The 16350-nt window shown below is 39.0% G+C and overlaps 1 protein-coding gene across 5 annotated transcripts in view; it reads right to left on the bottom strand.

Annotated features, from left to right (window-relative positions):
- The window catches only part of USP22 (ubiquitin specific peptidase 22), an 89341-nt gene that overhangs the window by 44791 nt on the left and 28200 nt on the right, over nt 1-16350 (bottom strand). Inside the window, exons 1-4 of one of the 5 annotated variants that reach the window (XM_053991911.1) lie at nt 15843-15860; nt 12573-12705; nt 3625-3738; nt 3035-3079 (exon numbers count right to left, since the gene is read on the bottom strand). In XM_053991911.1, coding sequence (XP_053847886.1) covers nt 3035-3079; nt 3625-3738; nt 12573-12705; nt 15843-15857 — 307 coding nt within the window. In that variant the 5' untranslated portion in view covers nt 15858-15860. Of the gene's footprint in view, nt 1-3034; nt 3080-3624; nt 3739-8895; nt 8988-12572; nt 12706-15842; nt 15861-16350 lie in introns of those variants that run through there. The other 4 variants (XM_053991913.1, XM_053991907.1, XM_053991908.1 and 1 more) reach the window with 4 other exon arrangements.

Genomic DNA, 16350 nt, shown 5'->3' with positions numbered 1-16350 from the left:
AGGAATTTATATAAATTCATTGGTAACACCATGTTAGTAGCAGCAATTGCATTGTGCAGCTGTAAATTCCTGTGTTTGGGTTCACTACAGTTAAAACATGGCCAAACACAGCCAGTCAGTGTGATGAACCCTGATCATAATTTAAAAATACCACCTTGGGTATGTTTAAATCCTGGTTTAAGTAAAACACAATGAAATTCATACCTGGAAATACATGTGCACTTTAGGCATGCAATAGCTCCATGTATATCAGCAGCACTATTCATATATATTTATATATATCTATATATAATTATATAGTTTAAATACTGTAGAGAATGGGACTAAAGCATGTCACAAGAGCAACTCTAAGTAAGGTTAAACATGACAGACTGGGTTACTTTTAAGGATTCTGGGTGAATCAAATATTTGTTCAATTTAAAAGAAATGAAAGAAAACAAAAAAATATGTGCAATTAATGCCACAAACAGAGCAAACCAGACAGTAAACATTATTGCAGAAGCCTTTCTTTAGAAGGAGCACAAGTTAAGTCAGACATAGAAATTAAAACGTGTTCCATTCCAAGTATATAACTTAGCAGGAATGCTGAGGTTATATTACTCTTGAAAATTTGGCAGAGACATTTATTAGAAATGGTTTGATGTTTAAAAATTAAAAACAACAACAAAAAAATAACCAAAAGACAAAGAAGGAAAGAGGTTTAATAAAAAGGTTTAATAACACTTACAAGCATGCCAAAAACTCCAATATAAACTACCTTAAACAAAGATTTGCTAACCATGCACAGGACACCATTTACAATTAAAGGAAAGTAGTGTTAGAGAAGTGAAAATTAGTAATTTTTAAAATGCTGCTATAAAATAGCCAGAGATTCAAGTCAGCATGTGAAATCTCCATCTAAGAAATTATTTTATTGGATGAAATACTCAAATTGGCATTTCTAAAAGAATTCATCAGGGGCATAGGGATGAGTGAAGGAAAAGGCAATGAAGGCTCAGGCTTATAAAAGTCACATTTTTTTCAATCATTGTTTACTTTGCTAAACTTCAGCAAATTCCAATTGTTCCTCTCCCAAAAATTCAGACATTAATTAGAACAAAGGGCTCTGTGTATTCTCACCTCCCCTGTTATTAACATTCAATACCAAAGGAAAAAATACTGACCAAGTTGCAACATTCAGAGTTACATCAGATAACCCTGAACTACAGCTGGACTGGGGAACTCAGCACACTGGGAGTTAATACTACAGGAGTATGAAATGAATCTCATGATATTTGGGGGTTTTCTTAAAGTTTGTTTTTTTATTTTTTCCTCCAGGCATCATGTTGTTATGTGAGCATCTATTAAAGTATAAACACCCTTCAAGCACTGTGGAGAGAAATTTGAATACAGCATTTACCCTTCAGTTTTTCAGCCAATCAGTTTCTGCAGACTGGATTCACTTCTGAAGTTCTTTAAGTTGGCAAAAAGATCTGAGGTAAATTAACTATGTGGTAGCAATATAAACCCAAGACACTGAGTTTGGGGTTTGTGCTCCTCTTGACATTCAGTTTGGAGCAAGAAGGGATCCTTCAGATAACAAGAGGGAGGGAGCACAGAGATTGGAACAACAGAGAGAAGGAAAAAAGCAGACATAGCTCTCCATTATGTCTCTCATGTACATTTCTCACTCCTTAGATAAAATTTTGAGGAAACACGTGGTTTCATAATAAAAAGACACAAAAAAGAACCTATGCCATGACTTTAAAGAAAAAAAAAATTCTACATTGTAGACTCCAGTAATTTAAAGTGTTGTTGTCTATTCCTTGATTTTCTGCCTCCACTGGTCACTACAGATTAGTTCTCCAGGGAGAGAAGATGGAATGTGCAAATTCACACAAATATGCATTTGTGTGTATATATTTAATGTGCCATTCAATAGGCAGTTAATCAGTACAGAGGCTTCCTGCCTGGCAGTTCCTCTGGGTGATTCTTTGACCTTCTCTACACAACTCTGTTCCTCTGGTCATCTTGGAGCACAATCTTGTAGCTGTAATTCCCTGGAATATAAACTACAGCAGGCTGATGTCCATAGCAGGACAAAGTGGCTGCATCTCAGTCCACAAGGCACAAATGTATGAATTGATAAGGACAACATAACTAAGAAATTACTCTTTAAATCTGCATATTTAAAAGTAAGGTACTGGGGGAGGTTTCCTCTTCCATAGCATAATGAAGATCTGTTATGTTGTTGCAGCTGATTCATTTGGTGCCCCAAACACAGATTGAAGGAGTTTGTAGAATAGGTGCAGAGCTTGAATAAAAGGTTTTTAAACATATTCCCATTTTGCCTTGCTTTGAAAACCAGTGCTTTGTGCTAAAATATTTTCAGGTGTATTTCCTTGTTCCAGGACTCACTATCCTCCCTTCCTGTGACTCCCTTCCCTCAGACAGGGAACAAGCAGGAAGCAGACTGGGATCTGTAGTAGGAACCAAGTGAAGGCAGCTATCTTTTGAGCCAGCAGAAAAGCTCTCGTTAATACGATGCTAGCTGCTATTTTTAAAATTGGAAATGAGGTTAAGAATGGTTTGAAGTCATATCAGCCCTGACTAAGGCTGTCACATTGAAACAGGATGCCATGGATTCCAGAAGAGACATTACTAGACAGAAGTCATCTGTCTTCAAATACAGACTTTCCCACTTTAAGAAAACATACCCCCCAGAGGCCACTGGAAATGGAAGATGACAAGCTTTTAAAAGTGATGCTTACAAACTACTCAGTTTAGAATAAACGATATTTCCTTTCCAAACAAAAACACCAAAACCAAATCAAAAAAAATAGAAAAGGTTTGTTTTGGAGGAATTCTATCAAGGAAAGAGCATATGAAATCAAGTCTGCTGCAATTATTCAATCATTGGAACATATCCAAACAAGAGGAAAACGATTTGCACGATAAAACTGGCATTCTTAACTGTGATTCATGTCTAAAATGGCAGGATAATCAGCAAAGGGACGCTTGTTAGTGAGGTGCGTCGCCAGCCCACGCCTCTTACCTGTCATTGTACACTGGTAGTGAGAAACCACTGTTGGGGTGAAGGCTAAAAAAGAAAAAATTAGGGAAAGCAAACTGAATAAAACAAATGTGTGTACATATATTTGTGTGTAAATATTTCTACATAGATACTGTGCGTGTACCCTGAAAGCACAGGTGTGTAAGTAAGCTGGCATGATCTATTTAAAAAAAAGGTTAAAAAAAAAATCACACACAAGGGTGGCATTTCATGTGAGGGGAACAGATTTATTGCCTGTACCACGTAAATAAGCCTAAAGGAGCAGACTGTTACATTCTCTACCTAATACAGATCTAACTTTTGATATTATGCAAGTTTTTCAGGATTAATGTTAGATATTTCTGTAATTTTTTTGCAATTAAAACTAAAATCTTTTTGCTACAATTAGGTGTGGCGCACGTGTTAAACCCACAGTCTGACTCCTGCAAAGGAAGAACATCTCTCTCCCATGGCCTGCACTACTCTCTCTAAAGAGCTCTTTCTTCCCCTTAGTGTTTTTTTGCCACTGAACAAATGGGAGGGACAGGTATGATTAAAAACAGAAACAAGAAATTCAGGCAGGAAAACCAAACCTTGTAATTTCCAAGCTTTTCGTTGTTCTTCTTTGGCAATTTGTTCCATGTCTTTGTCGTATATGTAATCTTGACACATAAAGCAGTATATACCCCCATACAAAAGGTCTATGGCTGCAAAACAGAAGGGAAGTTGGGGAGGAGGAAAAAAGATGTGAGTTCATAAACCAGAAGGCATTTTAAAGCAGGCTTCCAAGTCAGGCACTCCTTCTTCCAAGCAGTCCACAGAAGAAGAAAAATCTGTACCTTAGAATCTGGAAGGGGAAAAAAAAAAGAGAAGAACCCAGACATTTTGCCTGTTTCAGTGTGAGTTATTCAGTTGCTTCTGGCACAGCAAGAAAACTCTGCAGGGCAACAAAGCATCAGCTGCCTTCAAGCTGTTTGTAACCTACAATTTACCTTTCAAACACCTGAGTTACCAACAGGCATCAGGACAGTGACTGACTACAATGCACACAGAACCAGCACTGTAAGAGTTGATGGATGAGTTTGAACTGTCTTTTACTAAGACTTCAGCCATTTCTCTTTAAGGCCATTAAAATAATTAGGAAGCACCTAGTTAAAACACAAATGAAGGCCCAAACAGAAGACAGCATTGCAAATTCAAAGCTGTTTCTCCAGGGGAAAGGTTTTCCAGGGTAGTTTATGCCACAGGTTACTTCTGTCTCAATTTTTCATTTCACACACCCTTTCAGAATAAACAAATGAACACTGACCAATGTTAAAAATATTTTTCTTGCACAACCTTAAACAAAAGAAAGCCAAGAAACAAAATAAATACCCAACTGAGAAATGTCATTATACTCCAACATATACCACAGAAAAAGTGCAAAGTAATCATAGTAAACTGCTAATTTTCAGTACATAGACATGAAAAAAATCTGCAATCACAGGGAAGTTAAAAATCTGTGGGCACTAACAAATCTTACTACAACACAATCTGCACCAGCAAACAGCTAAGTAATACATCACCCTTCTCCCTCCCTCCTTTCAGCTCCCTGAAAGTGTAGAGCTTTCATTTGTTCTGTTTTTAATTCCTTTTATTTCCAGATAATAGCATTATTAGAATAGCCTTACTGCAATGGAAACTTGTTTTAAACACAGGAAACCATTACCACATTAGGCAGCCTGCAAGAAACAGCATGGAATTACTCTGAAGTGCTCAATAAGCCAAACCACATGCCATGCAGCAGGAATTCTGCCATGGATCTCAGCAGGCAAACACAGGTGAAGTCTCTGTGCTGCCCTGTTAGTGGGGCAGTGCTTGTGGTGAGGACTTTTGGTGAAGTTCCTTTCTAACCCCATCTCCTCCATCCTTTACACCCCCTCACAACCTACTGTCCCTCTCCTTTAGTCTGTTGCAAGCTGGTTTTTTTTTTCCTTCTTCCTCTCTTTTAAAATCACCTTTTCAATGATTATGTCAATTGTTTGTTACTTCTCCTATTATTCAATAGACCAAATTACTTCAAACAGTTTTCATCTTGCTGATGTGTTCCATTCTTCTGTTTTGCCTGTTTGGATCACACTCAGTTTGTGGAAGAGGGTAAGGACTGTTACCTCATGTAAATCACAAACTCAGGATTTTCATTACTTTGTGTAAGGTAATGTGTTGTAATGTGTTGGTCCCAACACCAGAATATTTCACCCTGATGCCCAGAGGACTGAATAATAATATCCTTTAGCAGAATATCCCAAAAGGAGACAAGACTCTGAGCTGTGGTGGAGGATCAGTAATGAAACACTATGCAACTGCAGGGGTGGTATATCACAACTTACAGAGTATTAAAGTTCTACAATATTTACTCCATTTCTTACTGCATTACCAGTTCTGCACAGTTTTCTACAAAAAAGCTGTTGAAAATCCAAAATATGGGTCTTAAAACACAAACCCAAATATTGATCTCCACGTACTTTTAAAGCATCCCACCAAGAGGCCTCCAAATAATAAAACAGGGCTGGCAGGATATTGAATAAATAGGACTCTGTGAGCACTAATTGTTACAATTTACCATCAGAACATGTAGGCATAGCTGTGCTCAGAGGATTCCTTACTTTTCCTTTCTTCCTGGATTTACATGCTTGAGCAATAAAACAGAGATGTCAAGATCTAAACCAACGAGAGAGCAGAAGGAATTTCTGTTGTAAAGGATCAGAAAGTTTCACACAAACACTGGTGGAGTTGAAGCTGTGATTGTCCAGCACCTGATTAAGGAGTCTTGAGGAAATATCCTCTCTCCAACACACTTATGGGAACAATGCAGTTGTACATTTGCCAACACTTCCAATGTCTTTTTAATGACTGCAAAGGGTTTTGGACAAATTACCTCAAGCACCAGTGACAAGGCAGCCACACAGGCCTGGCCACAGCATGGAGGAAGGGCAGGAGTTTCTCATGGAACCTGAACACAGCTGCTCAGGAAAAGAGTCCAGTAGGAAACTTTGAGAGTTAATTGTTTCAGGATAATGTAATTTGACTTATTACCCTTGAAATACACCTGAAGTTTCTTAGGCTGGTTGGCTTGAGGTGAAGAAGAACACAGGAACCACTGAAGGCAGAAACCCTTCCCAAGCAAGCAATTCCTTAGCACTGACTGAAGGTACACCACACCCAAAGGACAAAGTCCACACAAAACTTTCTCCCTCAAAGGACTGGGGGGAATGAAACAAATTTCACTTCATTGTTAGGCTAAACATTTTTTGTTTTAAACTAAAGTGCCATGAAGCTCTATCCCAAACTGAAACACCTGGCCAGAAAATTCCATAAAAAACATGACAGCAAAGTATGAGAATGCACATGTAGCAAATTTCATCCCTGGTATTTGTGTTGATATTTTGGATCACAAAACTAACAAAAAGGCCTCAAATTCAGAAAAGGTTTGGGAACCACCAACCTAGGAATAATGCCCAGGTGTTTTGGGTTAACCCACTGCCAAGTCTGCCAGGATGCCCCACACTCCTCACGATGAACGTCTCTTTTAGGGAGCTCCTGTGGAATGGCTGCTACTCCCAACTTCCAGGATCTGCTTTTCCTAAAACTACTCCAACCCTTCTCACAGGAAGGTACAGGGGGATGGAATCAGTGAACTTCACATTTAGCTTAATACACATGCAGAATTTATTACCCTTGGAAAATACAATACACAACAAGTAGAAATCTACCTTTTCTTTCACACAAGGAAGAACCAAAAGCAATTTAAAAGAATCACAATGTAATTTTATTAAATTTGATCAATCTAGATTCCTGGTTTAGGAATTCAAAATACCTACTTGGTGATCACAGGCAGAGCAATTTAAGAATGAAAAGACCTCTTGGAATGTAACATTTTTCTCTGCTTTTATACCTTCTGTGCTGACAACAAGCTTCCCTTCCTTGAAAGTCTGATCTCCTTGGACTCCTTTACATGCAAAATTATAAGCAGCTGCAACCCAAGAGAGGAATGAAAATATATTTTATTTTTCATTTTAAAATAAAACTATCAGCCTGGAGAAACAAGGAGGCAGCACAGAAGATCATGCAGGAACAGCAACAACTTTATCTACTGGTGCAAGGAACACTAAGTTTTGAAAAACAACAACTCTGGGGTGAAACTTTAAATCTGGCAGCAAAAAGTCTTCAAACTGCATCTGGGAGCCAAGTAAAGTGTTTTAGTTAAGCCCAAGTGCTTTACTTTTACAACTATATCCACTGATGTCCTTGTGAAAATGTTAGACACCAGAGATGATGGGAATATAACAAAAGCAGGGAAGTGTGCCACATCCAGAGTGTGCCTATCTCTCATCCAGGTAAAAAACCTTGGATGTTCATTTTTTGAAAGAGCCAGGTGAAAAGAAGTGACTTTGCTCAGCTGGGAATGGGATACTTCACCATAATATTTGATACCATTCATCAGATAGGAGATATTTGTGAATCATGTTGTGGTATCAATCACCCTTGGATCACTGGGTGCACTCAAGCAGAAAAAAAAACATCCAGCAGCAACTCAGAATTCAGGTCAGTTTTCACCTGTACCAAAATTAATTCCATTGTGAATTTCTGTGACTCAGTCTTGGCATATTATCAACCTCAAATCAACACATTCTGTGTTCCATGCAAGAAACCTGCATTTCCTTCAACTTCTGTAACAAATGAGGCTCAATTGGCAATTCTTTCAGACCATTTTAAGCCAACATCCAAAGCTAATTCATGCTCCCTGATTTCTCACCTTGAGTGTTAATCATTAAACCCATTCCAGGTAATTGGCTCAGGTTCCCAAGAAGTGATTTGTTAAACTTCAGCCAGTTCTCCACTGGATCTTGTCTCTGATTTATCAGCACAAAGCAGGCATCTGATTGCCTTCCCCCTGATCTCCTGGCACCTGGAATCTGCACCACAGGTCAGAATTCCTGAACTGGTAAGAAGGGAGGAAAAGAGGTGGAAAAGGGACTACACTCCTGCTAAATTATGATCCAGCCATTGAGAACTGCAGGTATTTCTTGTCAGGGGAAAAAAAAAAACCAAACAAAAACAAACCCCAAACTTCCTTCTGTTGCCAAAATCTTTTAATCCACATTAAAAACTATAGTCAGAGACAAGAATAATCCTTCCCTCTCACATTCAGTATCTTCTCCTATTACTTGAGATAGAACTATTCCATGAAGTGCTGCTTTTTCTTCTTTTTTCAAATCAGGAGCCAACAGGTGAGAAGTGTTTTTGTGGCTCTGAAGTCTCCAAGATGCCTACTGGCCCCATATGGATCTAGAGTTTTAATGTTTAAATTCATTTTGCCTGCAATCCAAACATGGCAAGCACCCAATACTATCCTGCAAACCACTTAACACCAGGAGCCAAATGGGCAGCCCCTGTGCTGTACACTCTGTGATGGTTTAGAATATCATCTACAACTCCATATGAACCCAAGCCAGGAAAGATAAGATGAAGAAAAAATGTCCTGGTGTCCCTATGGAATCTAGATAAAAAATATGCTTTTAGCTGTTAATTTAGAGGAATACAGTGTGTCAAACCATTTTATGCTAAATTGTTATGAGTGGAATATTAATTTCAGTCCTTGACCTTATTCAGAATTGCATGGACTATAAGCCCTATAGCAGTGGGTTTTTCTGCAGCTGAGAGTGTGTGTGTATATTTAAAAAACAACAGTATGTAACAGAAAATATTCACTCTGAAATAATACTAAAACTTCATTTCTATCTGCCCAGGACTTTTCAGTCCCAATCAGAAAACTGATAAATTAATCACTGCTATGCTTTTGAGATGAACTTTATAGTACCAACCTCTCTTCTCTTTTAGAGCTACTGTTCACAGACATCTTCCTGCTTCTGCTACTCTGGGACTAAGTTACTGTGTATTTTCCTTCATTGAGCAGCTGTAGAAAAGATAAGGAAGAGACCATCAATTTTTACAAGGATAGAATCCACAAGCAGATTCCCCAGGTGCTGAACCTGATTTGGAAGGATTATTTAGGAAGATGACAGAGTATGTTGGTGGCACACATTCATTTAGGATAATCAAAACAGCTCCAGAAGGATTTCAAGTTACTTAGCAAACAGGCAATAGCACCAAGAGTCAACCTCCAACCACTGAAGAGGCAGTCAAGTAACACTAATCAGAAAAGAAGTTTTGGAGTCCCTGAGTTTACCTTCTAAGTAACAGTATCAGCTCTGTGTTGAACAGCAGGTTAAGAAGCACAAAATAGAAGTCATGGATGTATTAACTAAGAATACAAGCATTCATTTTGCACAACAAACTGTCTTAGTCCAAAGGGCTGGCACCAGAAATGGACACATTGGAACTGGAAAAGTGAAGGATGATGATGATATTGAGAATCTCACAGGAGTTTCAATAAGAAAAGTTTAAAATTGTTCAAGTTCCTACAGGTGGGGAAAAGAAAACATCTGACAGGATCAAAAACATGAAAAATCCCAGAGGAGCTCAGTAAGGACTTTGCTCTCACCATTGCACAACTCCTCACAAAAGACACACAAAGCCCAGTGGGAATATCAGACTTTCCTGGAGACTGACTGAGAGGGACTGAGCAATGCAGAGATGAAAGCAAGCAGCTCCTATAGCTGGATCTTACCTCACCTACCCATCACCCACATCCACAACTCAAGGAATACATTAAATTAAGTCCAGCATTATTAATATACATTGAACAGGGAGGCAGATTCAAGAGCCCAGGTATCACTGTAAAGTCAGATTGTGAGTGCCTAATTTAGATGGTTCAGGCAGGCAGACGTAGCAAGGGATGTATTTAAAACCACTCTGGAATTTGATGCTGGAGCCTCCTGAAAGACACAGCAAAGAGCTGCAAACACATCCCTGCCATGCTCAGACAGCTGTTACAGCTGAAATCCGTGGTATTTCTTACAACTGTGATTAAGTGTGCAGCTCCTGCTTGTCTCCATGGAGACTGATGTTGGCTCAGCAAAAAGTCACCAAGTGCTTTAAAATAATTCCTCTTCGTTTTGAAATCTCAAAGCACTTAACTTGTTTTTGCCTATCAGATGTTATTTTCCCAACTAAAACTGCAGCAGCAAAAGCAACCAAAGGCACTAGTAAAACTACAAAAATATTTTTAAATCTCATTTCACATGCAGCTGGAAATTAAACACCAAAATATACATTAAAAAAACAGAAAAAGGAATCTCCAAAACTAGAAATCAAGCAGTCGCTTGCACAATCTTCACATTATGTGTATTTGTGCACCAAGTAATTTATATTTAGCTGCAGAAGAATCCTTTTTGGGATGATTCAGTAAAGTATTTTGTGCTCTGGCTTAATTAACTCTTGGCCTTTTTATCTAAAGGCTATTCCTTTTGGGACATACCTTTTCTGACACACCCTTGATTGTCTAGTGCCAGGACAATAACCACAACAGTCCTCAAGCAAGAGCATCTTTAAGAATCTCCCTCCTCCACCATCCAGTTTTGGTTTTCCTTTTAGGAAACACAAGCTAATTCACTACAGCAGATGACAGCAAATTCTACCTTGCACAAAAAATAACTTGAATTTAAGCTTCGCAAATACATAAACAGCAGCTGAGAATGTGTGCAAATATAAAGCTTTTTAAAAAGGTTCTCCATAAATATGGTGAGTTTAGTGGTAAAAATATTACAGTGTTTACAAAATGTCCACAGATAAACAGGTAAATACTGTTGACAGTCTCAATTTAGCACAGTGTTTTTTAAACCTGAAATGTAGCCATAAACCTGTATTAGTACAAAAGGTTGTTTTTTTTATATATATATATATACACACACCCACCCACACACCCCTTTTACCAGAAATTCTTCAAGTTTACCTCAAATAATTTGCAATTCCACATTGGTAAAGATTCCAAAAAAATTTCAGCTAATGAATTGACTTTAAAAGCTCTTTGAGATCATACTCTGCAAAAAGCAATTAAAAGATGTCACACAGGATTGAGTTGGTATTTTCAGTTTTCAAAGAATGGCTGAGGTTGGTAGGGACCTCTGAGGTCACCTTGTCCAGCCCCTGCTCCAGCAGGGCCATCCAGGCTGCCCAGGCCCATGTCCAGAGAGATTCTGAATATATTTGGGGATAGACCCTCCACAGCCTCTCAGGGTTCCATGATCCAGGCCTTGGTCACCCTCACAGTCGTGTGATAATCAGAGAGAACTCCCTGTATTTCACTTTGTCCTCCCTGCCTCCTGGACACCACTGGAAAGAGCCCAGGGCACTTTCTGAACCCCTCTTTCAGGTATTTGTACCTGTTCATGAGGCTCCCCTGAGCCTCTCCTGTGAGCTGAGCAGTCCCAGAGCTCTCAGCCACACCATGATGGAATTTTCAGTACTATTTCCCAGAATTCTGTTTTTCAAGACATTTACAAACTTAAACTATACCACTACTGAGCCTCATCTTTTGCTTTCTTGACACATATGGAGGAAGAAACTGTAACGATCTGCTGGTTTAAATAATCTTTTCCATAAATAGTAAACTTACACACCCATTTCTTAAGCACAGGAGTACACAGCTCTGTTGGCCTTCTGGAGCTTCTCTGTCTTCATGGAAAATAAAGACAGTTTGTTCCATAAGCACTTTAGGATAAATTAAGTTAGGAATGGTGGCCATGCTGGTCAAGAGGAAATTTATGCCATGAAAGAATGTATTTTTTTCCCCTGTTTCTGACATCACTCCACCAAGACTGTATTTTAATTTGGAGAAAAATTACATCTATCCATTTTAAAACAGGATATTAGTATAGATCAGGATTTTGCATTATAACTCAAAAATGTTCTGAACTAAAAGCAATAGGTAATTTGAAACAAAACCAAAGGCTTTTGGTTTTGAACATGAAATAGCACCAAAGCTGACAGAACAGAAGAACTTGTTGGCCTTGAAACCAGCATTTTATGAGACTGTTGAGGGAAAGGTACTCCATATGAATTAAACTCTTTTCTTACTACTTAGGTTACTGACCCCAATAGAAAGAAGAAGCCAACATAGATAAATGAAGAAACTCCCCCCGCCTCCAAATTTCAGCAGTTTAAATAATTCTGACTGCTACTTGATTAGCCTCCTTTGTGACAGAAATGATGGGTGTATTCCTCAGCAAGAAAAGAAGTGAACATGACCTCCTGAAAAAAAAAGTTTACTGAAATAAATGTTCTAGTTCCAGGCATCAAACCCACCATTTTTAACACTTAGGAAAAAAACCCCAAAACTCTGCCTCCTCACATTTTTATATATGACATTAATTCATAAATACCAAGATACTAAGGAAATTTTAAGCTGTGAAGATAAACTTAAAAGTGATGCAACGGAAGTTTAAGCACCAAGTTTAGAATAATACCACTAAACTAACCCAAACCTCAAATAAAATTATCTCTCTGCTTAATGAGGTAACTACAAGAAAATATCACTTTACTGGCCTGGAATGGACAGGGATAACAGAGGATGATGAGCACCACTGGGATGAGAACTCACCTAAATTGTGTCGCTTTGTCTTCGCGTGCTCGTGAATATGTTTCTTTGTAAAACAGCCAAAGAAGACACAGTAGAGGCAAGAGTGGAGTCTGTTCAGGTGGGCACCACACATATGACAAATGCACGACTTTGCCTGAAACAGCAAAACAGAGAGAGATTGTGAGTGCCAGAAACATCCCCCAGCTCAGGTAACCGGGCACAGCTCTCACGGCCACCCTTCCCTTTCACTCTGGAATGCTGCACAACAGCAGAAACTGCTCTGTCCTCATGTGACAAAACCAGCAGCTGGTTTTGATAACAGATAATAACAGATAAAATAAAAGAAAAAACTCTTCCATTTGTCCAAGAGATTTTCAAGTCCTACCAGAGAGCAGGTCTCATGATTCAGATGAACACCAGAACCCAGGGAAAGGAGATGCCCAGCAGGGAGGTTAAGGTGTGAAGAGGCAGGAGGTGGGGTGGTGGGACTATGGCAAGAACTTTGCTTTTTCACAGCACTGACCTACTTGATGCTCTCAAAAGCTGTAATATAACTTGAACATTAAAATGTGTGTGGGTATATGATATTTCATATCTCTGCTGGGAGATTCTGCCAGATTCCCTCATCAGATTTTTCTACATTAGTCCAAAGAACAGTGGCATAGTATGGAATCCATACCAGCCAGAGTTACAGAAGTTGCCTTTGCCATTCTGAGACTGGCTTTGGACCAGGAGCTGAAAGGAACGGGCTGAACAATTCCCCAAAACTACCCAGAATGGGCAGATCTGAGGAAAGTTGCCCTGATTCATTGGAAATTAAAAAGCACACACCCCAAATATGACAGTCTATGACAGCAATACATTTTGGCAAGTGAGGCTTAAGGAGCAAAAAAAGTCACTGGAAGGTTAAAAAGACTTTTTAACTCTTAATCATATTTGAAGCACTCTAAGCCAACGGCATCTGAACTCATCTCTTAGCATTAAACTAAAGTACTTCAATAATTTTTTAATTACTCTGTTTAATAAGAGACTTAAGAGAGTTTTGAGAGTAAGTCTTTTGCTCAACCACTTTGAAAGTAATTTAGGTTCAATACCATCTGACTGGAAGTTACAGACAGGAGAAATTCCTTGCAGCAAATTCACTTTTCATCTCAGAACTGCATTCAGACCTATGTCTGAGGGCAACTGAACTTCTGTAACAGTTTAGAGCTACAAAGAACACTTAGGGGTATGTCTGATTTTACAGCCTAATCTGAAAATACTATTTCTTTGCTTGACAATATAGAAGGACCCTTTTCTCTTCATACTAAAAAAAAAATAAGAATTGGGATTACTAAAATCCTAAGATATCATCTAACTCAGGCAGTGCATTTCATCAAAAACAACCCACAAAATTCTTCAGTAGTATTTGCCCAGTCTGCCACGACTTAAAATTACTGCTGAATAAATGATGCACAATCTTGTTCTCTAGTCTGGCATTTTTCTCCCAGAATACTTTTGGCTTTTAAAAAAAAAAATCACCAAAGCAGCTTGCAATATGTTGCACCATGTAATTTATTTTCAAGCTCCTACAAATTAAGACTTAAATTCTGAATCTCACATGTTGTGTATTCAAAGTTATCATAAGTTGTTAGGGGAAAATGTTGAATCGAACTCCACACACCTACAGAGAGAAATATTTTAAAAGTTGGGCCAAAAAAAATTCACCACCACCAGCACAATTTCCATCTTTAGAAAAATGCTGCAGAACTGTCAAACTGTTGCCTAACGGCCGCTCGTTGGCTGCAAAAGCTAAATAGGATCAGCCTATCTGTTAAGATTGCTGCTATGACAACAACTCCAGCAACCAGCTATTCTACTGAGCCAGCTAAAAATAAATCTTTTAGCATTAAATGTATTGTAAACACATGACATAACAAGCATGTAAAAGCTGGTCATTTTAGGGTAAAAGGCAGAAAATTCGTATCTTAAGGAGTTTTTATTGCAATGGAAATTAAGAGAAATTGAAGAATGTATAAGAAATTTAGTGCTAAGTTGAAAGAGGCTTCAATCACCTCTTGAAAGGAAGCTATTTTATCCATATCCTCTATTTGTTCAGTATAGCTCAAGATGGCTTTTCAAAAAGTTGTAAGAAAACAAGGTTAAAAGACAGAGTGTGGAAAGAAATCAATATCAAGAACCATAGTGGCTATTCTTAACCAGATTAGCTGTCTCCTTGTCATCTGTCTGTGCTTTTAAACAATTTGCTAAGTTAAAACAAAGCTGCCACTCTCCTACCCCACCCCAAATAATCAAATTACTTTGTTTCATAATACTCCCACCCTGCTCACATCTCTTGAGGCTACAGTCTAAGATGAAACAGAATACTGCAAATGAGTAATGAGAAGCAGTCAGATCCATACAGTCACCAGCTTGTTTTAAAACAGCATTCAACTTTTTAAAAAAGCAAGTTAGGTCTTGCTTATGGTCTGGATACTTTAGGGAACTCAACCAGGATTTCAGCAACAGAATTAACCTGTAACTTCTCCTCCCCCAAGGTACAGGAAGATCCTTATCTAACTAAGAGTTTTCCCCTTCCTTCACACTCTCTCCCACTATTATTCTGCTCCCTTCCTGCTTCCCTCCTGTATTATCCTCACCCCCAAGTACCCCACTCTCCATCTTTCACCCCATCATACACAATCCCTCATCTTCATGTCCCCAGCCAGTTTTCCTTCAATCCACACTAAACCTCTGTATGCACACTCCAAGAGTTACTGATAGTTCTGACAGTGTCTCAATTCCCTCTGCAGTGTTTCACCCTCTGCTGATCTCCTGTGTTGCTACCAGGGCTGGGGTAACTCACAGGCCCAGACCCAGCAATGGTTTTGTTCCCTCTACAGAGGAGGTTCAGCCCAGCAAAAGAGGGTGCAAACAATAGTGCCTGACACACACAGGGGAACTGGCTGTGACCACCTGCAAGGCAAGGCAAGAGTCCACCTCTAAAACTGCTCTCAGTGCTGTGAACGGTCATGATACAAAATGAGTTAAAGAAAGCAGCAGGCATCACTAGGTCAAAACCTAGAGTGCTGACACTCCAGATTTTCCCAAATTGTCAGAACAGCTTATTACTGGTTTACCATCAAACCATCAGGATAGCAGTGGAGAAAATGAACACATCCACTGATGTTCTGCCCTTGCACTTCTTGGTCTGACAGCTCCTGCTCTGCTGTCCTGGGCCAGCTCAGGCTCCACCTAAAGCAAGGAGGTCACACATGGCAGGAGCATCAGTTGTTCTAAAAACCCACAAACCTGTTTCAACTTCATGTAATACTGGCTCCTCACACCAACCAATGGCAATGGAAATAAACTATCCCTATAAAGTCAAAAAAAAAAAAAAAAGGAGTCAAAAAAGGGAAAGCAAGAGGCATCCAGTGACCTGAGCTATTACAAACTCTCCTTCCACATTTCCAGCTATTTCAGAAATAGCTTTAGAAGTACAATTTTTATTTAACTGTATACATCTTTTTAGAAGTTTTCCACTGTGGTACTTAGGAGTCTTGCCTCTTAGGCTCACACTAAATATATCAAAGCACTTAGAGAACAGAGAGGTTTTTAGCTACAAGCTTGTAAGCCAAAGACCTCCTACCTTTCACAATCTGCAAAACATATCCACCACAAAGGTACAGGGGAAAAGATGGTCGAGGTAACACTAACAAGACAGTGGGAGGCTTGGGAGGTTAGAAGATCATAAGGAAGGTGTTGCCACCCTGTAGGTGTTCACAAGTAACTCAAAGAAGCAGATTCCTAAGGCAGTCTA

The sequence above is a fragment of the Vidua macroura genome, chromosome 16 (assembly GCF_024509145.1).
Source record: "Vidua macroura isolate BioBank_ID:100142 chromosome 16, ASM2450914v1, whole genome shotgun sequence".
NCBI classification, from domain to species: domain Eukaryota; kingdom Metazoa; phylum Chordata; class Aves; order Passeriformes; family Viduidae; genus Vidua; species Vidua macroura.
Note: the sequence above shows the minus strand (reverse complement) of the source record. Positions and strands in the feature narration are given on the sequence as shown.